This window comes from Protopterus annectens, chromosome 6.part1 (assembly GCF_019279795.1).
Source record: "Protopterus annectens isolate FY-2018-M chromosome 6.part1, PAN1.0, whole genome shotgun sequence".
NCBI classification, from domain to species: Eukaryota; Metazoa; Chordata; order Ceratodontiformes; family Protopteridae; genus Protopterus; species Protopterus annectens.
Genome location: NC_056738.1, coordinates 36,936,807 through 36,962,133, shown reverse-complemented (window position 1 = coordinate 36,962,133; position 25,327 = coordinate 36,936,807). Strand labels below are relative to the sequence as shown.

Sequence of the window (25,327 nt, the reverse complement as noted above, 5' to 3'; positions counted from 1 at the left end):
GTACAATATCAGACCAAGGACGGATGTTTTGTCTTCTGCTCCTGCCTAATCACATTTTGATTTCTTGCAGAAATGACCTTCAAGATGGATACATGTTCATATATATAAAATATATGAATGTGTGCCTTTACACAGATAGATGCATGTATCTGAGCCTGTACAAACAAACAGGTACACACAAAGCCACACAAATAAATGCAGATATGGTTCCTTTTACAAGACAAAATTCCCATATGCTTGGGATTCAAAAGATCGAGCCGAAATGCTCAAATACCAAAACACAGAACTAAAAAAAAAAACACACCAGTCACCTGCTGCCCCCTACCCCTGCTACATTATATTTTCTTACTCTGGGATCATACCACAGTGAGGAAAGGACCAATATCCCAATCCTCACTGTGCCATGATTCTGTGCAGTCCAGGTCCCCGCAAAAAGAAACACTGTTCAGTTTCTTTTTCCAGATTCAGTGTTTCAGGATTCAAACATTTTGGCTTAAACTTTTGAATTTCGAGCATGTGGGAATTTGATCTTGTAAAACGGAATCGCATACACATATTTACTTATTTTTTTATTTATTTAGCTTGTTTACCAGGGTAGTAAACTGATCATAATACACCATTTGCAGGCACAGCCCAGGTGAAGAAATAAATAAACAAACCAATCAATCAAACAAACAGAACAAATTCACAAACACAGTAATCATAGAAGGTAGGATAAACCCATAGACAACTGATACAATAATTAATTATTATTAACAGAGTATAAAACAAATATGAATTAATTTTAGTATTAAATATTAGAGGGAAGCAGCAGTTGAGAACACAGGATCAAAGTAAGATTGATGCAGGTGAGGAGGGTGTTACATTGCATGTCAGTGGAAAAACACTTGCAGTCAGATTTTTGATGGAGGTATCTTTTGAACTGAGCTCTGAACATGGAAAAAGAAGGGATTTCTTCTAGGTTGGGGGGAGGGATTGCCAGAGTTTGGGTGCAAGAATGGAGAAGGTATGGTCAAGAACATTACAGTTTGGTTTGGGATATCCGAAGTGAGGGAGTTAAGTGTGAGAGTTATTGGAATTTGTGGGTGGCCATGGAGTTAGCTGCAAGAGATGAGAAGGCATCTGGTTAAAATAGTTTGAAAAGAAGAATCCCTAGAAGTAGCTCAGCTCTGTAGGAGACTGGTTGCCATTTGGCTTTGGAAATGGTAATATAGTGGTGTTCTGGGGAGGGGGATTGGAAATTAATTGGCAAATTTTATTTTCAATGGACTGTGGAGTGGATAACATTTTTAGGGAATGTGGCTATGATGGGGAGTCCGCATTAAAGTTGAGAAAGGAGGACTCCACTGACTGTTGCAGCGCTAGCTGGTCTGCAGAGAAAGAGGGATATTTTCCAGTACCAGAATAAAAGAGAACTGATCTTTTTCCTGGTGTTTTCAATGCAGCTTTGGAAGTTCAAACCATAAACCTAAGTATTTAAATGATGTGGTTGTTTCTATTGGGGAACCACTGAGATCTGCAATGTTGAAATTTTTAGTCCCCCCTTTTTTTCTGAGGTACCAAACATCATATGTTTTATTTTGGCAGGGTTTAGGTGTAGCTTATGGTTTTTAAGCCAACAATTAAGGGAGTGAAGGTCAGACTGATGCAATGTTTGAACAGGTGAATATGAGGGATTGGACCGAAGAAAAATCATGCCATCCACATAGGAAGTAATAGGAAGGTTAGTGAGATTGGAGGGTAGTTTGTTAATAAAGACTAAAAACAACAGTGGGGTGAGCATGGATCCTTGGTGCACTCTCCTGATAAGATGTGCTGGAGTTAATGGAGATGAGCCTATTTTGACTCTGAAATAACTATTCAATAAGAAATGTTGGAACCAGGTGACAGTGTTAAGGCTAACCCCAATTTTTGAAGGGATAGTAAAGGAGCAGGAAGTGGTCAAGAAAATCAAAAGCTTTGGTAAGATCAATGAAGAGCTCTCCCAAAAGGTTCCTTTTACCTACAACAACAAGGATCTCATCTTTAAGTGACCATAGTGCTGTCACTGTGCTCCAGCCAGTCCAGAATCCATGCTGTTTAGGAATGAGGAGGTGGTACTGCTAGACACACATAAATGGTTGTAGATAAGAAATTTTCTCAGTGTAGGAAGGATGGAGAGAGGGAGGATGTGGGAGGCATTTTTTGGCTATGACTGTTTGGGAAGAGGTTAAACAAGAACAGTTTTCTATATAAGTTCATAGGCTGTTATTAGGCTAATGACCACTAGGGCCCTTACAAGCCTAGCTGCACACCTCAAACCATTTGGGTTGCAGGTATGATGGGGGCATATTAGTAGGCAAGTACCTAAGGATTTGTTGGGGGGTTGTTAGTTAGGATAATACTTTTCTTTTTGACAGACTCTGTCCATAAGGGACACGGGGGCTACACAGGAGGTAAATTTTAAATGTCCCACCTAGTTGTCAAGGTTTTGTTTGAACGGGGTCAGGGATGAACTCTGCTTAACAAGGATAGGGAAGCCTATCTGTTTCCCAGCTCATTCCATTTACGACACAAGTGAAGTTCAGATCCCTTGATCTGTTGTTTCTGGTGCTTTTTGTTTTGCACATGTGCAACAGATAAATCAGAGGTGGGTCTGAGAAATCCCAGTAAGTCAGCAAAATTCCCCTGTCAGCAGCCTGCAGGAGACTGAATACAGAGGCAGAGCTTTTAGGCAATCAGTGTAGGACATGGTATTTAAGCCCTGAATTCTCCAAGTGAGAAATCTTTGCGGACGTTCCAACTGTTGCAAGTGTCTGGTTAGATACATGCCAAAAGAGTTACTGTATTAAATAACAAGTCTAATTAGGGATAAGTAGAGTGGTACTATAACTTTCTTGCACATGAATGACAAACCCTTACCTATAAGTAGGGCACAATAGAATGATTTTCTTATTATCTTAGCTACATGTTGGTCAAAGACCTGATTGCTGTCTATATATGTTCCCAGATCCCTTATTACTGGGTTGACTCTTAGGGGTATTTTATTGATGGAGTAATTGACTTGGGTTGACAGTTTCCCAAAGGGCATTATAATGCATTTCTAGCATTGAGTTTTACGCCATGGCTTTGGCACCACTCATTTGTCTGTGTTAAACTTACTTGCAAGATGTTTGTGTCTTCGGAGGAATCTATAATAACTCCCAATTTACAGTCATCTGTGAACTTGGGGAGCAGTGGCCTTTAACGTTAGCCTTGACTTCCAAGAAGTAGGTGCCAAACAGGAGTGGACCCCACACAGAGCCCTGGGTACTCCACTGATGACCAATCTCTTGATGGAGGTGGTCTTACTGATCCTGACTTCTAGGATCCTGTCTGTGAGCCAGCCGGCAATCCAGTGAGTTACATAAGGGTTTATGCCTAGCTCAGAGAGCATGTCAACAATGCTTGAATGGGGTATTGTATTAAATGCCGCAACCAGGTCAAGATATGCAGTACGCACTGTATTACCCTCACCCATTGTCTTGATGACCTTCTCAAAGCAGTCTACCAGGTTAAGTAGGCATGGCGTTCCCCTAACAAAACCAAACTGGGATGGGTCCAGTGTCTGCAGGTTACTGTTGTCCTCATTTACATGATAATTCATTCCATAGCTTTGTGCATTAGGCTTGTTAGATTGATAGGTCTGTAGTTCTTTGCATCGGTTGATAGTCTGCCCCTGGGAGAGGAATGACTGTTGCAGTCTTCCATTCACTGGAACGTAGCTTGTTTCAAGGCTGTAGATGAACAGTGCAGCAAGTGGTCCTGATAGGTAATGTTTTAGACTGCTCAGGAGGCAACCGGAGATGTTGTTGGGACCCATGGAGGCAGCGTTCTTGGCTTTAGCAAGTGCTGTCAGCACCTGGTCCCTGCTGACAGCTGGAGGATGTATGTTGGAGAGGATTTCACCTGGTGGAGCTGGGGTGGGGTGGGGGGATGGAAGACTAAGTCTGAGCTGAATATATCAGCCAGTAGATTTGCTATATCACCCTGATCAGTGTAGGTGGTACTGTTCACAACCAGTTCAGCACACTGTTGTGTGTTACCTCTACAGTTCTGGATGAAGCTGAAGAAGGCCCTCTGATTGTCTTTAGCCTGTGAGGCTACCTTGACCTCATAGTTGGCCCTATTGGACTTAATTAGACCTCTTAGTTTCTTGTTTAGTTGTATAAGAGAGCACTTGTCTTTAAAAGAGTTGTTTTTCCTGATTTTGGCCACGAGTTTTCTTCTTTTATTGTATACCCTCTTTAGGGGAGGATTCCACCATTGGGGTTTGTTTTTATTGTGCGTTTTGGATTTTTTTGGTAGGTAAGGCAGCCTTTATGCAGCCATTCACATGTTTTTACAGGGACTCTGTGAATAATTCTGTTTAAGTAGCTGCGGTCTTGGGGTTGGGGAAGCCTTGAATTTTGACAAACTGTCACTTAATAGGAAATAATTTGCCTCTGCATAGTTCCTAGCTGTTAAGGGTTTAGCTAGATTTTCTGGGTTAATTTTTACTTCAAAAAAGGCAGCTTTGTTATTTGACCTCACTTGTGAGGATGTGACATGGGGGGGTGCAAAACTCTCCCATGTTGGCGAGTACTAGATCCAGTATGTTTGATCATCTGGTTGGAGAGTACACTGACCAGGGTATTTGTGTTAATTAAGTTCAGGAAGCATTGTGCCTGTGAGTTTGAAGCAGGTACACTTCCCAGTCTAGTGAGGGGTAGTTAAAGTCACCCATGAATACAGTGTTTGGTTGGATGATGAGTGCCTCTGGTAAGTTTAGGTAAGAGTCATGAGACACTAGGGGCATAGACGGTGACCTGTACACAGCCATGTCATAGTGAGGGACCTTATCTATTGTGACTTAACATGGATGAGCTTCATACCTCTCAACCCCTTAGCTTAAGAAATATGGATGAAGCCTGACATAAGGGGGGACAAAGGCCTAAAATAGGTATAGATTTTAAATATTGCTCGTATACACTTGGAAAGTAGATATAATGTCAGGATTTGTCTTAACCTGCATGTTTCTGAAGAATACGAAGTCTGTAACTCACATGTATGTTATTTATTGACTTCAGCCCTCAGATCATCATAGTGATTTGTGAAAAAACTACAGATTTTATGAGAAACAGACCAAAAATATGAGGCAAAAATCTGTACACTTGAGAGGTATGACGAGCTTCATGGTACCATCCTGTTTAACCAACCTGGAGGTATGTTTGTTGCTAACGTTGATTGAGAAACTGCCATCGTTGGCCTCAGCCTGTGCTGTTGTTGATCTATATGTGTGGAATGCACTGCAACCTTGCACTTCTGGAGTATTTTGTATGCCTTTTAACCAAGCCCCAGTCATGGCACAGATGTCAACATTCTTCAGAGTGAGGAGGACTTGAAGGGCATGGAGTTTTTTTTGTTTAGGCTCCAAGCATTGAGCAGTAAAACCTTAAGATTGTTTGTAGACTTTTTCACTTTATTGGTAGTTTTGTCTTTTTAGCATTCCGTAAAAAGGCTCTAAGAGGGTGGATAAAGTTTTATCCAACATCCAAAAGCCTAAGGGGGACAAGTGCAACCCATCCTTGCCAAGCAACGTGTTCTTCTGTCCATGTTCTCCCATTCTGACAGATACTGGATCCCCCCCGAGTGAAACTAGAAACTAAGTCAATTATTAAAATCAATCAGTTTCACTGTGGTGTCATCCTTGGTTAAGTTGAATGTTGCTCAATGCAAGGCTTAAACCTATCTGTAAAAAGAAGTTATGTACCTACCATAACGTTCCATGTTAGTTATCTTCATCTCGCCTTCTTTCTTGCTTGTTGGGATCGGAGCCAATCCTCGGCTCCGACTCGGCCATCTTCTATAGCTCGAGAGCTGTTTACTGGCTCGAGGCTACCCCTTATCCCATGATGCCTAGCGCTAGCTAACTAGATCTCATTTGTAATAGCTAACCCCAAACAGAGCAAGAATAACCTGACCAAACTAACAGGTTGGGCATACTTGTTATACACTCCAAGTCATTAGAGGAAACAAACCAGAAAATACTCAGCCGGTGAAGCCTAAACTCCTCTCGGTCCAATAGGACAGGGGGATGGAGGGGGGGGGGGGATGCAAGAAAGAAGGCGAGATGAAGACAACTAACATGGAATGTTATTGTCTATCTCGCCTTCGTTTCTTGCTTGTTGGGACAGCGTCCCTAGCACCTACTATCCTGGGTGGCTTATTGGAACAGACTCTTCAGAACAGTGGAACCAAAGTTAGCTCTATTCCTGGAGACCATGTCTAACTTGTAATGAGAAATAAAGGTATGAGGATGTGCCCATGTGGCAGCGCCACAAATAGAGTCCATTAGCAACCTAGACTGGAAGGCTACAGAAGTGGCCAAAGCCCTAGTGGAATGACCTTTCGGTTTGGTAGACAATTCTTTGTTTCTTAGTTGATAGATGAAGGTAATAATGTGAGACAACCACCTGGACAGGGTCACTTTGGAAACTGGAAGACCCTGTTTGCCCCTAGCATAGGAAAGGAAAAGTTGGCCTGACTTTCTTATATCCTTCGTTCTATGCAGGTAAAAACGCAGTTGTCTATGAACATCCAAAAGGTGTAACTTGTATTCTGCCTTGTTGGTGTAGTTAGTTAAAAACACTGGAAGGTCTATGGATTGGTTTAGATTATTTTCTGAACAGACTTTAGGAAGGAAGGAGGAATTAGTTCTCAGAGCAACCCTATCCTTGTGAAAAACTAAGTACGGAGAACGAACACTTAGTGCTTGAAGTTCCGAGACACGTCTGGCTGAGGTAATAGCTACTAGAAAGAGTTTTCCAAGATAGAAACTTAAGGGAGCAGGATGCTGCCAGTTCAAAAGAGGCAAAATCAAGGAGGTTAGTACCAAATTAAGGTCCCAAGGAGGAGGGGGATCTCTCACTGGGGGCCTAAGGAGAGTAGTCCCTCTGAGAAAGGCTTTACACAGCTTATGAGACATGATATTTAGATTAGAAAAACCAACATGATAGTTAGAGATGGCCGCTAGTTGAACCCTGATTGTGGCAGAAGTGGACCCAGAGTGAAAAAGCTCAGTTAGGAACTCCAAGATTTCGTGAACTGGGGCTGAAAAGGGATCTATGTTCCTAGCATCTGCCCAATAAGAGAAACGTTTCCATTTGCTAGCATACATCTTTCTAGTAGCCGATTTGTGAGAGAAGACAATAATTTCACGCACAGCTGGGGAAATGCTGGGAAGTCTGGCTAGGGTTGGAATTGGATCAACCAAGCTGTGAGCTGGAGTGTTTGGATGGATCGATGCAGCTCTCCTGATTGATGAATCAGCAGGTCTGGAATAGGATCCAGGGTCCAGGGCTGCTCGAGGAGGTAACGGTGCAGGAATGGAAACCAAATCTGTCGAGGCCAGTAAGGAGCAATGAGGATCATTTTGCAACCCAACGATATCGCTTTCTGTATGAGTGTGGGTATAAGAGGGAAAGGCAGGAAGGCATAAAGAAGTCCCTGAGGCCAATCGTGGACTAGAGCACCTCTGGGAGGGTGACCGGGAAGCAGTAAAAGGAAGAAATAGTTGCTGCATTTGATGTTGAAGGGGGTTGCAAACAGATCGCAGCAAGGCTGTCCACATTTGCGGAAGATCAGATCCGCAACTACCTGATTCAGAGACCACTCGTGAGGCATGAGAATAGCTCTGTTGAGCCTGTCCAGTATGACATTGGACTTCCCAGGGATGTGCATCGCAATCAGAAATCGTTGGGAGGAAATCGCCCACTGCCAAAGTCTGAGTGCTTCTCGACATAGGGGGTAGGACCTGGTTCCGCCCTGCTTGTTGATGTACCACACTACTGACATGTTGTCCGTTTGAATTGCAATGGTCCCAGGAGGGAGGGAGTCCTGAAGTGCTTGCAATGCTAGTAGCACGGCTCTCATCTCCAAGACATTTATGTGCAGATGGTACTCGTGAGGCTGCCAAGTGCCTTGGACTGTCTTGCCCTGATAATGCCCCCCCCCCACCCTATCAGTGAGGCATCCATGGTCACTGTGGCAACTGGAGGGGGTTGGATGAATGGTCTGCCCTGAGACACTAGTGGGGAGACCATCCACCAGGAAAGGTGTCTTTTGCAAGTTTCTGTAATCATGATCATGTGAGACATGGGGAGCTGTTGAAAGGACCACTGTGTGAAGAGAAGCCACTGAAGGATTCTCATGTGAAAACGGGCCAGAGGTATCAGAAGAATTGCCGCCGCCATGGAACCCAGAGTTTGAAGGACCAACCTGACTTGTACCCTTCTGCATTTCATAAGGATATGAACTTGCTGCCGAATCGTGGCCACCCTGTCCGACGGTAGCCTTGCAGACATACTTTTTGTATTTAGATCTGCTCCTATATAGGTAATAGATTGACAGGGCAACAAGACAGATTTTTCAAAATTTATGGTAATGCCTAACTGGGCACAAATTGCGATTGTATCTCTGCTGAGTCCAAAATTGGTCTTGTCCTCTGTCTTTTAGGTACCAAAAAAAAACCAGTTGGGGTTCCGATCCGAGTTGGTCTTTTGACTTCCTGGATAAACTCTTTTCTAGCAGTCTTGAAATTTCTATGACTGCTTGGGCCCTCAGATTGGGTTGGCCATCTGGGGGATTTGCTGGTAGGGGGGGGGGGAATTACATAGCCTCCGGATATGATTGAGATATGATGATTGTCTCGCTTTGTCATGTGTCTTGCCAACCTTTGAAAGTCTTGAAAGATCTCCCCGACTGCCTCCAGAGGTGGGCAGCAGAGGGCTCTTCCTTCAGGATGCTGGAAGGGCTTGTCAGACTCTGACTGCCTGGCCCCCCTCCTACCCTCCCCCTCTGCCCTGGGCTGTGGCATCTGTTGTTGTTTCTTCCTCTGCCCCTGAAAAATCACTAAACGTGTATGGGCGGAGGCTCCCTGGATTCCGACCACATTCTTCCACTCTCTTGACCTTTGGGATATGGTCTCTGGGAGGGAGAAAATGGACTCCCTCCCCGGCAGAGAGTCTTGCCTTTTCCTGTCACACTAGTAGAGTGTCCTTCTCCTGTGGTCCAAAGAGAAATGAACCGTCAAAGGGGTGTTGGTGAATGACACTCTAAAGGGCTCTGCAAAATTACACAGCCGCATACATGCGTGTCTCCTAAGGTCCATGCCTGTACCTGTGGCTCTACTTGCACCATCGGCTGCATAGGAAAAGAGCCTTATGGGGGAGTTAACTACCGAATTAAGGGCTGCAAGCTGAGAAGCTACTTTAGCTTGAACCCCTTCAGCTGATGGATCCTGCAGGGTATCTCCAAGCTCTTTCAGGAGATCCCTCTGAAGCCTGGTAAAATGGCATAAGTAATTCAGTGATCTCATGGAAAAGGTCACTGAAGCAAACATACACTTCCCGTATCTATCCATGGTCCTAGACTCCTTGTTAGGATGATGGACAGAGGAAGAAGTTTCCGCCAACTCCTTTTTAGTGGCTGCTGCTACTACCATGGCATCCAAGGGAACATCCTTGGTAAGGAACTGTTTATCAGGGGGTGCAGTGATAAACTTGCCGGGCCTCCTCGGAGTTGGTTCCACTGTATCCGGGGCTGACCAAGCCCTTCGAGCCACTACTGACATTAGTGGATCGAAGGGTGGAGACACCCAAGGAGGTGGAAGGGCAGGAACCAAACGCATCCAGGAATACGGATTCTTCCTCAGTAGGGGCTAGGGCAGTCCAGTTCCCCCTCTGCCTAAGCACTTCTAGGATGTCCGAAATAGGAAACATCTTCAGAGGGGGATCTCGGGGACCCTTCTGATTCATCCAAATCCGTATCTGAAGTGACAGACTCAGGGGAGTCAATGTGCTTCCTCTTGCACTTCCTCTTCTGAGGGGCCTCGGAAGAAGAGGAAACACCCAGTGTGGTGCTCTGGAGCGTCGGTTCCCCACGCTTGGGGTCCGGAGGAGGGACAGAGGTTGACGCAGGCACTACAGGGGACTGAGCCAGTGGGGTCGAAAGTGGTGCTGACTCAGGGGCCAGTACACTCCTCATGACATCGAAGGCATCCCTGCCATGATGCAAAGAAGGCTCCGGTTCAGAGGAAACCGGAATCCTCCTCCGCACCGAGGGGGACGGCTCCGAGGCCGATGTAGGAGCCATGCTCACCCACACTGAAGCTCCGGGAGGGAAAATGGGGTCGGACAAAGGAGAGTCTCGGCACCCAGATCCCTCAACAGAAGGCACCATCAAGGGAATCGGAGCCGATGATGGAACCGAAAGGGAAATCATTATCGGTGCCGAAGGTTCCATGATTCGAACCCCAACAAACTCCGGCTCTGAGCTTAGAGGAGTTGGAGGAGGAACATCGATGGAAGCAGACATAGCTGACACCTGTTGAGGAGGGCTGGATAACATTTTGGCCACTGCTTGCGACTTCAACAACCTACTGACCACTCTCTCCATGTTGTGATCTGAGAGTCTAGAGGACCAAGAGGAGTGGGAGGATCTGTGACTGCGGTCACTCTGCAACAGGGGAGACCGAGGAGCCAAATGTATCGACTCTAGAGAAGGCGACCTCGGTCTCTTGTGGGTCCGAGATGGCTCCGAAGATACTGGTGGAGCCGACTGGGAGGCAGCCTCCTCGCTTCCAGCCGGAACCGAAGTAGTAGGTAATGTTTGGGCCAATGACGGCTCCGAGCTGGGAGCCGACGATTTGGCCGGTTTAGGAGATTTCACCGGCTGAGCCTTGGCCAGTGAATCCTGAGGCTTAAGAAGACCCCCTCAAGATAAGCTTATTTTTGTGCTCCTGCAGAACCCTTGGGCTGAATGCATGGCATACAGAACAAGAGTCCTGCAGGTGCACTGTGCCTAAGCAATAGACGCAAGAAGTGTGTCCATCTGTCAGAGACATTTTCTGACAGCATGAGTCACACTTCTTGAATCCAGACACCTTGGATTCTTTAGACATATCCAGTAGAGAAATACTACCTTACACTGAAAGTTTTGGCCAAAGGGCCAAACAGCAAAAAACTACAGACACTAACCCAACCAAACATAATAAACTACTCTAACTTAAACAGCTACGTATGAGGTAAAAAGAGAAAGCCTTAAACTAAAAACACTACCTACAAGAGGGACAGGAAAAAAAGGGGGGGGGGGAGAACTCTCTAATTTAAGCGAGTTCTAAGGGAAACTACAATTACACTAATACTACAACAAACTAATTAACGACTATGTTGAAAACTATAAATTATCAAAAACCCTAATCTGATAGAAAAGTAGTATAATAAAACTTACACAAGCCTGAGTCAGTAACAACGAACCTCGCAGCTGAAGCGGCAAATGAGATCTGGGTAGCTAGCCCTAGGCATCATGGGATAAGGGGTAGCCTTGAGCCAGTACACTGCTCTCGAGCTATAGAAGATGGCCGAGTCGGAGCCGAGGATCGGCTCCGATCCCAACAAGCAAGAAATGAAGGTGAGATAGACAACTTAACATCACATATTCCAAGTGATCCATTATTTCTCTTTTTATATAGTTCACTGAGGTATGTCTCAGGTCATTTACATCCACATGAACTATGATAGAACCATACTGGTACCTGGGTATATCTCTCAACTGTACAGATTTTTGCAGAATGTCCAGATTTTTGCCTTATATTTTTGGTCCATTTTTCATAAAATTGTGTTTTTTCTGGCAAATTACTGGCAACTCATTAAAGACTAAAGTTAGAAATTAATGACAAGACATTTGAGTTTCAGACTTCATACCCTTCAGGAAAATGCATGCTAATGCAAAACATGTTATTCTATCAACTTTCTAAGTGTGTAAGAGCAATATTTAAAAAGTGTCCCTATTTTTGGGCCTTTTTCCCACTTTTATGTATGGCTTTGTCCAGATTTAATGCTCTAAGAGTTTGACAGGTATGTACCTGGGGTGTAACTTGAATACATGCATGATAATGCAGATCCTGACACCAGATAGGTAACAAACTGTTATCTACTCCTTGTCTAACCTGGTGAGTGGGGCATCTGTGTGTTACACAAAGGAGTCCCCAATGACAAGCGTATTAGGTAAACTGTATGACTGCCTTATGGGTTTTGCACTTGGGGGACCATTAGGTATAGGCTTATATAAGATGTTTGGTGTTGCTTTTGATGTGTGCTTTAGTGACTGCTCAGAAGCAGTGTTGCCATTATGTAGCTTTGGAGGTCTTTGAGATTTGGGAAGGTTTCTTTTAAAACCTCAGCTTTAGGTAATCTGTATGTGTGGTGAGCAGTATGTGTGAGGGATGTAGTGTGGGTATTCCTGACAACCTTGTTTGTATGTGAGATTTTTGCCTCCAAGGAGGTTGTACATTTAAAACTCTCACATACCACGTTATTTTCTTTAATGATTAACTGGTTGTCTGAGAACATGAGACAATTGCTATACTGCCTTAGGATATCCAAATCTACAAAGCTGGCCACAGAGACATTTGGAAACTGCATATACATGTTGTCTGGTCCTGTAACAAGTTTGGCTGTTTAGGATTATAGATTAGGTTTTAACAGGCGTAGACTCTGTGGTTAAAGGCAAGATATTATATAATGCTAGGAGCATTAAATAAGAGCTGTTCTAAGCTTATTTTTGCATAATGCCAAACTATTTAATAGGTTTTTGATCTAATCTTAACTTTATAGGTACATTTTACTGTGTAGACATTTGCCACTAAACAAGGCACTTCTAACCATCGCTGCCTTGTGGGCAGCTCCGCTAAAAGAAAAAAAGTTTGAAAACTGACTTCTATGCCCTCTAACCAATAAATAACCACACATGAACTTCCTGCAGTGCCTCCCAACTCAGAGAGACTAGGTAAAAACCTTCTACCACAAGAAGTCTGATCCTGGTATTTCGTAATGTAAAATCACATGAAAAGCAGCAGCTCTCAAGGCCAGATTAAATAACAAAAAACTACCAAACAACTAAGTACCTAGCTGATTTGCCTTCTACAAAGAGATTTGGAAGCAAAGAGGCTAGAAAAGCCAACAAACAGAAAAAATACTATTATTTTGGCACAAAATGAAATAAATTATTTATAAAATGTTCAAAAACAGTAGTAATCACTGTATAGAACAAGTACAAAGGCAGTTTTAATCAAGAAAATATTTTTATCTTAGCTTGGATGGCCCTAGAGGCAGTTGAAACACTAGAAAAGAATTGCAAAATTCTCTGTATGTGAACAAAGAGCCTTGCAACTTGCCTGATCTATAGTACAGAAAAAAATCTTGTAAAATGACTCATATGCCCTGTAGCTAATAAACAACTCCACATTGCACTTCGCCCGGTGCTTCCCAATTCATAAAGTCCATGTCTGGAATTGTATTTTTGAGTTAAGCAGAGGTTATAAATATGAAGAACTGGAATGCTAAGGAAGTCTTTGCAGAGTGATATAAACAAAGGAAGTAGGTCATCTCTATTAGTCGGTTCATTCAGGGCCATGTTTTCAAGTAGGTAGTCAAGGTCTTATATGCAATTTTATTAAAACAAAAGAGAGGGATAAAAGTGGGGGAGGGGGTAGATGTTATGGTACTAGGTAGATGGCTTAATTCTTTGAGAAAGTCAAAGTTGAGAGGTGGCCTTGAGAGGTCTGGATGGTGATGGGGTGAATGTGGGATCTGGATATTTCACACCTTGAGAAGATTTACTTCCTGTTTGGGTTTGCCTAGCAGATCAAATTGTTTGTTTTTGAAATAGTTGGTTTTGTGCTTACATATGGCTTGCTTAGCTAGGTTATGTAGACAAGTAAAAGCAGTACATTTTTCTGATAATGGATTTTGTCTCCATGACTACCATTCATTGTTCCTTAGTTTGAGCAGAACTTTCATTTCAGTTGTTAGCCTGGCATACCTTTCAGCTGTACCAAATTCCTCAGTATTTACTGGTTTTGAGGGCAAAATAATGGGGTGCCACAAATTCCCAAGTGGCCCCTTCAATTCCCAAATTTCCCGTTTTCTTTTTTTTTAATTTTTGTTTTTTTTGGGGAGAAGTTGTTGCTGACATCATCACGTGCAGGGACATGCTTGATAATGTCACCTTCATGAGGCAGACTGCCAGCCTATCGGAATTCTGTTGAGGGCTCGAAGGGTGTCTGTACTCTCTCTCTTTACCTTTTTCTACTATGTATGTTTATATGCATTTGCAACAGTGTGGAAGGAATCGATTGCCTAGATTTAAAGTAGCAGAAGCCGGCAGCAGCACACAGCGTCAGACCAGTGAATGGAGTGGCGGAGGACGACTATCTCAAATCTCAAGCTGTTTTTTGTTTTAAATTAATACGGAGCAAGAAATCAAGCAAGTAGTAGTAGTACTTAAGTTACTATTTAATTGCAGCAATCAAGCTGCAGAGTCGGACCAGTCTGCCCAGCATCTAAGTCTTGCAGTGCGTACTCCCACTGAGAGAGAATGAGAAAATTTATCTTGACTTCCTCTGGCTCCTCTAGGTAAAAGAAAAAAAAAGCTACTAGAGTCATCACAGTTAGCTCAACACTGTCCAGATTTTCACAGAATGTCCTGAATATGCAATGCAAACATGTTTTATTTCAGATTCAGCATTGAGCAAACCTTCTACCCAGTGTCCTGTAATCGGATATATTTGTTTTGTAAGAAGTGCTTTCTAGTGTCAATGTCCATCCATGTCTCATAAAATTGTAGCTTTCTGGCAAATCATTGGCAGTGGCAGATCTCTGAGGACTGACGTTAGAAAATGATGGTAGGGAGAGAGGTCAGGCAGCAGACATTACATATGATTTTCAGACTTCATCCTTCAAAAAATTCATGCTATGCAAAATCTGTTATTCTGTCAACATTCTAAGTATGGAAGAGCAGTAAAGTGTCACTATTTTTGTGTCTTTGTTTTGTCCCCCATTATTTGTGGCTTTGTCCAGATTTCTTGCGCTAAGACATTGAGAGGTATGGTTGGTATCCCACAATTCCAATGGAATGGGTGGGTTTACATAATTATGCATGCAACTTTTATGTTAATCAGAGTACAGATTTGTGGCCAGTTGTATCTATTTTTCATGGGCTTTTGTCCATATTTTCATGATTCCAGGTTGAGAGGCATGTAGCCAGGGAATTTTATTGTGTTTGAAAGGATGCTGCATGAGAAGGAAGGATTTGTCTTGAAGATGAAGAAAGGTATGTCTAAGAGCTGTTGCAGCTGAGCTTGGGTTCTGTAAGTTTGTAACTGGAGACCAGACAAAAGGTGATAGGTGTTTCTTCAGCTTTTCTGTATTGATGGTGGATCTCGGTCTGAAAGTAAGTAGTTTTGGAGGCAGTTGTGTATAATTTGGAAGGTTATTGGGGAGTACTCATTGAATGACGGTAGAAGAAACAAATACATTAGAGCTGACAGGGAGTTATTAGTGATTAGCAGATCCAGGAGAGATGGGTGGTTGATTTGGACAAGTTTAATCACTAAATGCATAAGGTTGATACTGGCTAGAAAGTTTGCAATTTCATTTCTCAAGAGACCTAGGCAGTTTAGGTTAAAATCACCTACAATAATAAAATTTTTATAGTTGTGGCCAGCTGAGGTGATAGTAAGAATAAGGGGTTTAAATTTGTTGAGAGAGCCTGGAGGAAGAGGTAGGTGACTGCTATTAGACAATGAGTGTTCTTCCAGAAGGGAAGATTTAGAAGGGTCCAGTTGGGTTTAGTATCTCAGGAAGCATTTGCTCAAGCAATGATAGTTGGTTTAAGATTGTTTTATAAAGAATGAGAGTGCCCTCACCTTGTCTACTGACAGTTCTTGTGTCTTGGAGATATTTATAGGAGGGAAGTAAATGTTGAAAATTACAACTGTTTTGAATTAGCGGTGTTTTAGTGACAGGTGTGATATGTGAGTGTGCTGTAAATAAGGTATTTATCTGGTCAAGTTTATTGGATATACTTTGGGAATGAATTAATGTACAGGAGAGAGTGGAAGTGTTGAGAAGAGTTAAGGGTGTTTTGTGGTGGGAGGGATCTGAATTTGTTGCAATGTTAGTTCTGAGGAAGAGTATGAGCTGGAGAGGGGTGAATTTATAGAGGTGTTAAGGACGTTTGAGGTGGGCTGTTGGAGTTTAGTAAGTTTGGAGGAGATGAGGTAAAGGCAGTATGAAGTTGGAGTTGTGTGTGAGTAGAGGTAGATAATGGAGTGTAATCAAGTGGGGTAGGTCTTGGGGTTCAAGTGAGTGATTGTAGACCTTTGTAGTAGGCTAGTAAAGGGAGGGTTGAGAGATGGGAGAAGAGATAGTGTTACTGATGGCACAGTATTGAGGGTTATAGGAAGGAACAGTAAGACTATGAGGTGGAGAAGCAATGTGGAAGATAGGATAGACATGGAGTTCTGAAAGTAAGTGGCAGGAGTCTGTGAAGATGGGGCCAGAAAATGTATATGGGAAGGTGAAGGAGTTGAGAATGATGTGTTGTTTGTTAGCAGGTTTATTTAAATGTGGATTGTACTGAAACTGTATGGAAGTTTAGTATGGGAATACATAACATTAAGGTGGTTCAGGAAGTTGGACGTAGGTTTAAGTGAAGTGTGTACCTTCAATGAAGGGTTAGAAGTGGGTGAAAGGAAAGTAGAGATAGTGATGTATAAAGTGGACAGGGCAGGGGAACTGGGGATGGGAGGGGAGCAAAGTAGGACACCCCCCCCCCCAGCTGGAATCAATCTATGAAGGTGTGCAAGGTGAAGGCAGGGGATATAGAGTCAACACAGCCCAATTGCAGTAGTGGCAAGACAAAAAAAATATATAACAATAAAAAAGGTTAGGGGACTAACTAAAACTAAGCCCCTTTAGTTGTTAAAGCTATGGGAGATCACCTTCAACATCAGAAACAAGTATGCATGGTGAGCTTCAGATTAAACAAGCTAATGAGATAAAGTCCCCTTGCAGGCACATGAGCAAATGCGGCCTGTTTCTCTGGGTATGAAGGATGAACTATTAAACTGCACTCTCAAAATGAAGGGTAAGGAAGCTTTGAGCCTTTACAGCCTTACTTTAATACATTTAACAGTTTTCAGTACTACATATGAATAGGGAACATTTACACACAGTTTACAATCAGATATGCAAAGAGTGCTCCATTGAAACACTGAATGTCAACATGAGAGTAACACAATTCAAGCATGCCAAAACCCGCAATATCAAATCCCAGATTTGTCTCCCTCAACCCTACTCTACCACCACCTCCATCCACTGGCTAAGACCCCTGTTAGCATTTGTTTCTGTAGCCACACAGCTACAGAGTTTTGCGATTCATTGTTATTTTGGGGTTGTTTTTGATCTGTGTTTGAAGTTTTCAGTGCTCTTATGTTAAACTTCTATGTTTCAATGAAGCACCCTTCGCATTTCTGATACTTAACATATTTATATACACACACATATACATATACAAATTACTGTGTGTATATGCTTGTAAAAGCAAACAAACTGTTCCCATACCTTCCAACTCCCCTCATGCTTATATGATGCCCCACTCCTCACCAATATCCAGCTATCCCTAAAAAATAAGCTACAGTCCCGTTACAATAGAACCACCAAATTCACAACCAATGCCAAATGTTCATCCCATCACTGCTCTTCCTTACAATCACTCAACTGGCTCGAACTCCCACATCACCTAACTTACCTGCAATTAACCATAGCACATAAATTATATACTGCGGTGGTGGTGCTGCGGTAGCATTGTCGCCTCACAGTAAGACGTTGCCCTGTTCAATTCTCAGCTAAAGCGTCTTCTGTGTGGAGACGTGCGTGAATGGATGTACCTTCGTTGAAGGTTGTGCGTCAGAGCTGGCAACTCGGCACGTAAAAATCTAATGGCAATCATTAGCAGACCAGAGTTCCGCTGTGGCGACCCCTAACTGGGAAAAGCCGAAAGAAACAACAACAACATAAAATTATTTACAATCCATCAGACTGCCTAGCCCTATCTCCAGTTCTAACTCACTACCACCCAAATAGATCACTCAGATCTGAAAACCAACTTCTCCTACAAGTTGACAAATGTAAACTCCCAGCAGGTCAAATGCTCTACTCCTTCTCTATTGCCAAGCTATGGAATGCACTCCCACTAGCTATTAGAACTACAAGTAACATCTCTTTCAAAACAGCTCTGAAGCAGCATCTCTCCACTCTCTGGCACTGTAGATGCTCTCATGTCTATCTTCCTAAGACCTAACTCCTCTTCCTCACATCATATCACCTTTTTCTCTCTACTTCCATCCTCCAAAAACTTCTTCACAGTCATCACTCCTAGCACCAACTTCTTCCTACATCTAAGACATATACCTTCAGACAGTTACTCTAATTCTTTCTATACATCTACACTCATAAATGAGTGTACTCTAGAGTGTACTTTCAGTTTAGAATGTACTAGAAAATGTACCTTGGATTTACTTCAATGTCTTGTGTTTGTATATTACCTCTCTGCACCACCTATATTTTCATAATGTATTTTTTGTATCCATACTGCCTGTTATAATTATGATTATTTTTAATACAAACTATTCTAATATGTAATTTTATACGAACTGTTTTTTATGGAGCTTTTCTCCCTGGGCCTCCATTGAAAATGGGTTCTTCTTGGCCCAGTGGACTTTCCCGTTAAACAAATGTCAATAAATAAATAAATAACTCATTCATCCCAAGGAATTATGAATGTTTCAGCTCTAGCATATCCCAGAAAATTAGCCTTTTCCAAAAAAGCTAGTTAAAAAGCATAAGCTAAACAAATAATATCCTATGGAGAGTACACATTATTAAAAACATAAGCAATTATGTTTAACAAGAACAATTTTCTGCAGTGAAGATTTTCAATATATTCGATGTCTTCCTAATGCTATGATACTACAAAAAAAAAATTCTAAACTTTTTTTTCCCATAAAATTTTCTCAAACTACTTGTCTTAACCTGGAAACATCACACACTCTGAATACACAATTTTTAGCAACCGTTTTGTTCAGCTAGACTTTAGTAGTAAAATGAATACAGCAGCTCCTTTCTGAATGCTTGTTCTCTGACAAAGAAATGTGAAAATTATGACTATACGTACACATAACAATATAAACAACACTCAATATCTCCCAAGTTATATAGGTAATAGCGCAACTAGCAAGACATAGTCACTAGTTTCCCCTAAGGTTACAGACGATCCCAAGCAATAAAATGTATATTGGCTTTGGTAGTATTAATATTAATATGAGAATATCTCACATCTTCATAATGATATAACACAAAGTCAGTAATGTCTCCAATGCAGTGGATTACACAAGCTCAGTAAATATGCATATGCAACAAAACAATAGTTAAAATCTTCATTGCAGTGTACTCTAGACAATTTTATGTCATGTTCTTTCTTATACCTTGCCATTTCACGCGCGGTTATTAAATTGTTAGTAATTAATCTAAGGAGGCCAGTTCAAAACAGTCATGCTGGCACAAGGAACTGATGAAGTTAAATAGAAAAAATACAAATGGATGCTACAGGTGCTAATGATACATTCAGTTTACAAGACATAACAACAGAAAGAAAGAAATAAGAAAACTGAGTAGGGAAAGTTAAATATTCTTTTCAGTAACTCAGCAATTTCTCAGTATGTTATCATCACAAAGTTGATTATTTTTTCTCTGGGTTTTTTAAATGATTTTTTCAAACATTAAAAAAACTGAAAGAAAAAAAAACTCTTACCCGATATGCCTCTTCCCACATGTCATTCATCCTATACATGTTGACTGCAGCTTTCCATTCTTTAGCCTCTAAATAATGGTACTCTGCTTCTTGGAACCGACTCTCTCCTTCAAGCTCCTACAGTCACAAAACAGTACAGACAGTCAGATAAAAAGGCAGCCTCATGAAAAATATTGCAATATTACACAGTGTTTTACAAAGTCACTTTCTAAGGGTGCAGCTGGCTTTATCAACATCAAACTAATAGCCACTTGCTATACTAATAAATAAAACAAGAAAAAAGTAAATGGCTTGATATTAAAGAATAAACAAATATAATAAATAATCACAAATAAAAAAATGGGGATTTCATTGTTTTTTTGTGCCTTTGAGGTTCTACTATGTTTTGACTAGTTAACACCTGTTAAAGCTACAATCAGTTGAAGCAAACCAGACAAATCACAAACTGTATGAAATAGAAACATTAAAGGATTTTTTGTAAGGGTGGCAAACTCCCTTATTAAATACACCAATAATTTGGTTGTACAACAGCAGACAAAAAATAACAGCCCAAAATACTTAGAATTAATGCCAGTACACAGACAGAAACTGTGCCATCCAAAAAGGGAAGGCATCTCTGATCAGTATTAGCAAAAAACTACGGGCACTCATAAAATCATCTAAGGCCAGCTTCGAGAGAAAAATTGCACAGGACACTAAGGATAATCACAAGGCTTTCTTTAGTTATGTTAGGAACCTGGGTGGGAATTCCCAGATATGCTCAGAATTAGTCCAAAATGACAAAAAATACACCGAGCCCACAGACATTGCCAACATCCTAGCTGACAGGTTCAGTGCAAACTTCTCCCCCCCTCCCCACCAAAAGGGCAAATATCTATCCCAACAGAGTGCTGCCCCCCTGACATCTCAGATGCTCAGGTAAGAGCCGCCCTCTCCAAAGCAAAAAACACAGCATCAATGGGACCAGACAGTGTCCCGGGCTGCGTCCTACATGAACTCCAAGAAGAGCTAAACCCAAACATAAAACTACTGTTCAATCTTAGCCTTACTACAGGATATGTACCCAAAGAGTGACGTACAGCAACAGTGGTCCCTCTCCACAAAGGTGGTGCCTTAACGGATCCTGGAAACTATCGCCCCATAAGCCTGACTAGCTTAGTCTGCAAAGCTATGGAAAGGATCATCATGGACCTCATAAATAAAGATATTGGGGACCTACAGACACTGGATCCTACCCAGTTTGGCTTTGTTAAGGGCAGATCCTGCCTCTTAAACCTGGTTGATTTCTTTGAAACAGTCACCAAGGCCATTGGCGAGGGGAAGGTGGTCCACACAGCCTACCTGGACCTCACAACAGCCTTCGATACAATACCCCACTCGGGCATTATAGATAAGCTCACCAGCTTAAATATAAACCCCTATGTCACTAGATGGGTTGCAAACTGGCTCAAGGACAGAACCCACATGGTTAGAATTGCTGGAGCCATGTCAGACTCCAAACCAGTTACAAGTGGCATCCCACAAGGCTCAGTCCTGGGACCTCTCTTGTTCAGTATATATTTCTCTGAGGTACGGGCCAACACGGAAGGACTGTGGCTGACTAAGTTCGCAGATGACTGCAAACTGGGTGCCACAATCGACTCTCCAGCCGACACAAGCATCCTCCAAAAGGGCCTCATAGAAACAGACAACTGTTGCCAGAGCCATGGCTTCAAGCTAAACGCCAAAAAGTGTATAGTCATCCCCTTTGGCAAAAACAAAGTGCCCACAAATTACCACATAGGTGGTAATCCATTAAGTACAGAAGAAGTAATTAGGGACCTGGGAACCCAAGTTGATAGCAATCTCTCATTTGACAACCACGTGGCCAAAGTGGTTAGAAAAACATTTTATATAGCCCACCTAATCATGAAGGGATTCACATCTAGATCAGGGGAGGTCATCGTGCCTCTTTACTCATCCCTCATCAGGCCCATAATTGAGTACAATGCCCCTTTCGGGATGTACCTTACCAGACACCTGCAGCAACTGGAAAGACCCCAAAAGTACCTCACCAAGAGGATCATAGGGCTCAAACAGATGCCATATGCTGCCCGGTTAAAGAAACTCCAGCTCTACTCAGTGGCATACCGCCTACTCAGAGGCGATCTGTGCCTGATGTATAAAGCCATGTCCAACCCAGAATTAATGGACATGCTCCACCTCAGAAAATCCAAATCCCATCGAGCTACGCGCTCGAGAGACTTGAACCTCAGCAGTGAAATAAATAGGACATGCTGGAGGGACAGATTCATAACCCAGAGGCTCCCTTCACTCTGGAATAAAATCCCAGTCCAGGTTAGGCAGAGTCCCTCATTGACTCTCTTCAAGAGGAATCTTGATGAGTGGATGGGAGATCGTAGGTTTACCCCGGGTATCACTTCTGTGTCACTGTTAGACAGAGGCACAGTATACTAACCTCGAAAAAGGGCATAGCAAAATTAATTTAAAATGGGTGGCGAAAGCCAAACACACTCTGGCTAGGCTTATAAATGCCCTAGGGCAGATAGCCTAGTATGAACCTATGAACCCTATGAACATGTAAAGGAAAAAGCCACATCAGAACTCAAAAATCATGTTTTTTTCACTGTATCTTTGTTTTCTGAGCTATTTTAATGTATCAAAATCAATTCAATGTTTCCTTTACAATGTAATGTGTTTCCCTCAAAATGGCAGATGATGGGGCCTGCCTTGGTAAAGTGATCTTGATTTCTTGCTTTCATGCCTTCTTCCCAGAATACATTTCATGTCCTCTTTCTTTATATGAGTCATACTAGATATAAGGAAGTGGCAGTGTTTTCTCATGCCATTACGACAGAATGGCAATACTGTGAAGCACTGTCAACTAAAGTACAGTTTTGTACCTACCATAAATGTAGATGTTCGAAGATCCACATTGCTGCAGTCCTAACACTTGGGTAGTCCACTGTCCCTCGGTCGGCCCGAATATCAGAGTATAAGGCTGACGTCGGTCAAGGGGCATTTGACTGACATCAGAACGTCAGGGTACAAATGCGCATGACCGACGCCATATCCTCAGTCTTTTCTTGCCCCAGATGTCAGAAGACCCTAAAAAGAAAGGTCAAAACCCATAGACAATAACTAAACAACCAACTAGCCTAACACCAAAAATATGTATAATATATACAATATATACAAAATACAATATACCTCAGATGGATAACCCAACCCACACAACCACCTCAAACAACAGAGGGGAAGGAGGGAGGGCAAATTGGACTGCAGCAATGTGGATCTTCGAACATCTACATTTATGGTAGGTACAAAACTGTACTATGTTCTTCATCTCACATTGCTGCAGTCCTAACACTTGGGTAGAATCCCAAAGCAGAGGTAAGGGAGGATGGCTAAACTATAATGAAGCAGGAGCTGCCAAAATGCCCTGCAACACAGCAGTGGCAAAACCAGCCCTGGATTTAGAGTACAGTGGAAGGTGGTAATGCCTAGAGAAGGTATGCACTGAACTCCAAGTGGCTGCCTCCAAAATATCCTTAGTAGCCACCCCCCTCAAAAAAGCTGTTGAAGTGGCAGTAGCCCTAGTGGAATGAGGTCTAATCCCAGCTGGAATCTCTTTGCCATGATGGGAATAACAGAAGGCAATGCAAAATCCAATCCACTTAGAAATAGTTTGTTTTGACACGGGCTTGCCCTGAGAGCACAAAGCAAAAAAACTAATAACTGCTGAGATTGTCTGAACCCTTTAGTTCTGTCCAAATAATATCGCAACTGCCTGTGTACATCTAAGGTGTGCAAAATCTTTTCCCCTTTAGTTTGGGGATTTGCATAAAAAGTAGGCAAATGAATAGTTTGGTTTAAAGCCACACTAGAAACCACTTTAGGCATAAAGGAAGGATTAGTACGTAAAGATACCCTATCCTTGTGGAAAATCAAGAAAGGCTCAACTGCCATAAGGGCCTGCAATTCAGAAACCCTTCTTGCAGAGGTAATGGCCAACAAAAAAGCAGTCTTCCATGACAAATATTTCAACTCAGCAGTAGCTGCAGGCTCAAAAGGTTGTAGAGTGAGTTTCTCCAACACAAAATTGAGATCCCAAGCAGGAGTAGGAGCCCTTCGTGGGGGTCTTATATTCTTTGCCCCTCTAAGAAATTGCTTGAATAAACGATGAGAAAACAATGGTGGGTCACAATCGTAGTGAGCTGAAATTGCTGCAGCATGAATCTTAATAGAAGAGAAGGACAAACCTTTGTCCAATAACTCAGTAAGATATTGAAGAGCAACACTTAAATCAGGCTCAGAAACATCCAAATCCTTAGCTGCACTCCAAAATAAAAATCTCTTCCATTTATCTGCGTACACTTTCCTTGTACTAGGCCTTCTAGCTTCCAAAATCACATTCAAAACTTGTTGTGGAAGTTGAGACCCTCTATGGTTTAAAACAGAATATGCCATGCTGTTAGGTGAACAGAGTGAAGTTTGACATTGAGCAAATGACTGTCCTCCTGGGACAACAGATGTGGAATCAAAGGCAAAGGCCATGGAGGCTTCCGTACTAGACTTCTCAGTAGTGGGTACCAGTGCTGTCGAGGCCAATCTGGAGCTATCAAAATCATCCTTGGCTTGTCCTGTCTGACCTTCAGAAGTACCTTTGAGAGGAGAGGCAGAGGTGGAAAGGCATACACATGAAGATTTTTCCAACTGAAAGAAAGAGCATCCACTTTCCAAGCTGTGGGATGAAACGGCTTTGTGCAAAACTTTGGCAGCTGGTGGTTTAGTGGAGAAGCGAACAGATCTATGTCTGGAGTTCCCCAGGACACTGTCAATTTCTGAAATACATGAAGATCCAGTTTCCACTCGTGGGGATCCATGATTTGTCTGCTTAACACATCTGCTAAGGAGTTCTGTGCTCGGCAGAAACCTTGCCTGAAGACTTAGTTGTAAACTGAGAGCAGTCTCCCACAAAATCATTGCTTGCCTGCATAGAGGATAAGAATGCGTTCCCCCTTGCTTGTTGATGTACCACATGACAGTTGTGTTGTCTGTTAGAATCAACACCTGCCCTGGAAGAAGTAAATCCTTGAAAGCTATTAATGCAAACTGGACTGCTAACATCTCCTTCATGTTGATATGTAGATGTTGTAGTCTGGCAGGCCACTTGTCTTGTATCCACTTTCCATTTAGATGAGCTCCCCAAGCTATGTCGGAGGCATCTGTCATTAAAATCTGACTCGCCTCTGGCCGGGTCACAGAGAGTCCCTTGTTTAGGTGACATTCCTGAGCCCACCACAAAAATTCCTTTTGAATGCAAGGTATTATTTGAATGACAGTGTCCAGATCCTGGCAGTGCTGTGTCCATACATTTTTGAGATACCATTGTAGCTTCCTCATATGCAGTTTGGCATTGGGAAGCACCAGAATACAAGATGCCATGAACCCTAAGGCTTGAAGGACTGTCCTTGCAGTCAGCCCGGACTGATGAGATAGCTGATGGAAGTAAAGGGATAGACTCTTTTGTTTGTCCGGGGTCAAAAGGCCATCTGGGATGCTGTATTCAGTCTCACACCCAGAAAGCACATGTCCTGAGAGGGTACTAGAC

The 25,327-nt window shown here is 42.5% G+C and overlaps 1 protein-coding gene across 2 annotated transcripts in view; it reads right to left on the bottom strand.

The window, feature by feature from the left end:
• The window catches only part of IFT172 (intraflagellar transport 172), a 3,348,311-nt gene that overhangs the window by 1,335,049 nt on the left and 1,987,935 nt on the right, over positions 1 to 25,327 (bottom strand). For both annotated transcript variants that reach the window (XM_044075467.1, XM_044075468.1), the window contains exon 29: positions 19,714 to 19,830. In XM_044075467.1, coding sequence (XP_043931402.1) covers positions 19,714 to 19,830 — 117 coding nt within the window. The remainder of the gene's footprint in view (positions 1 to 19,713; positions 19,831 to 25,327) is intronic.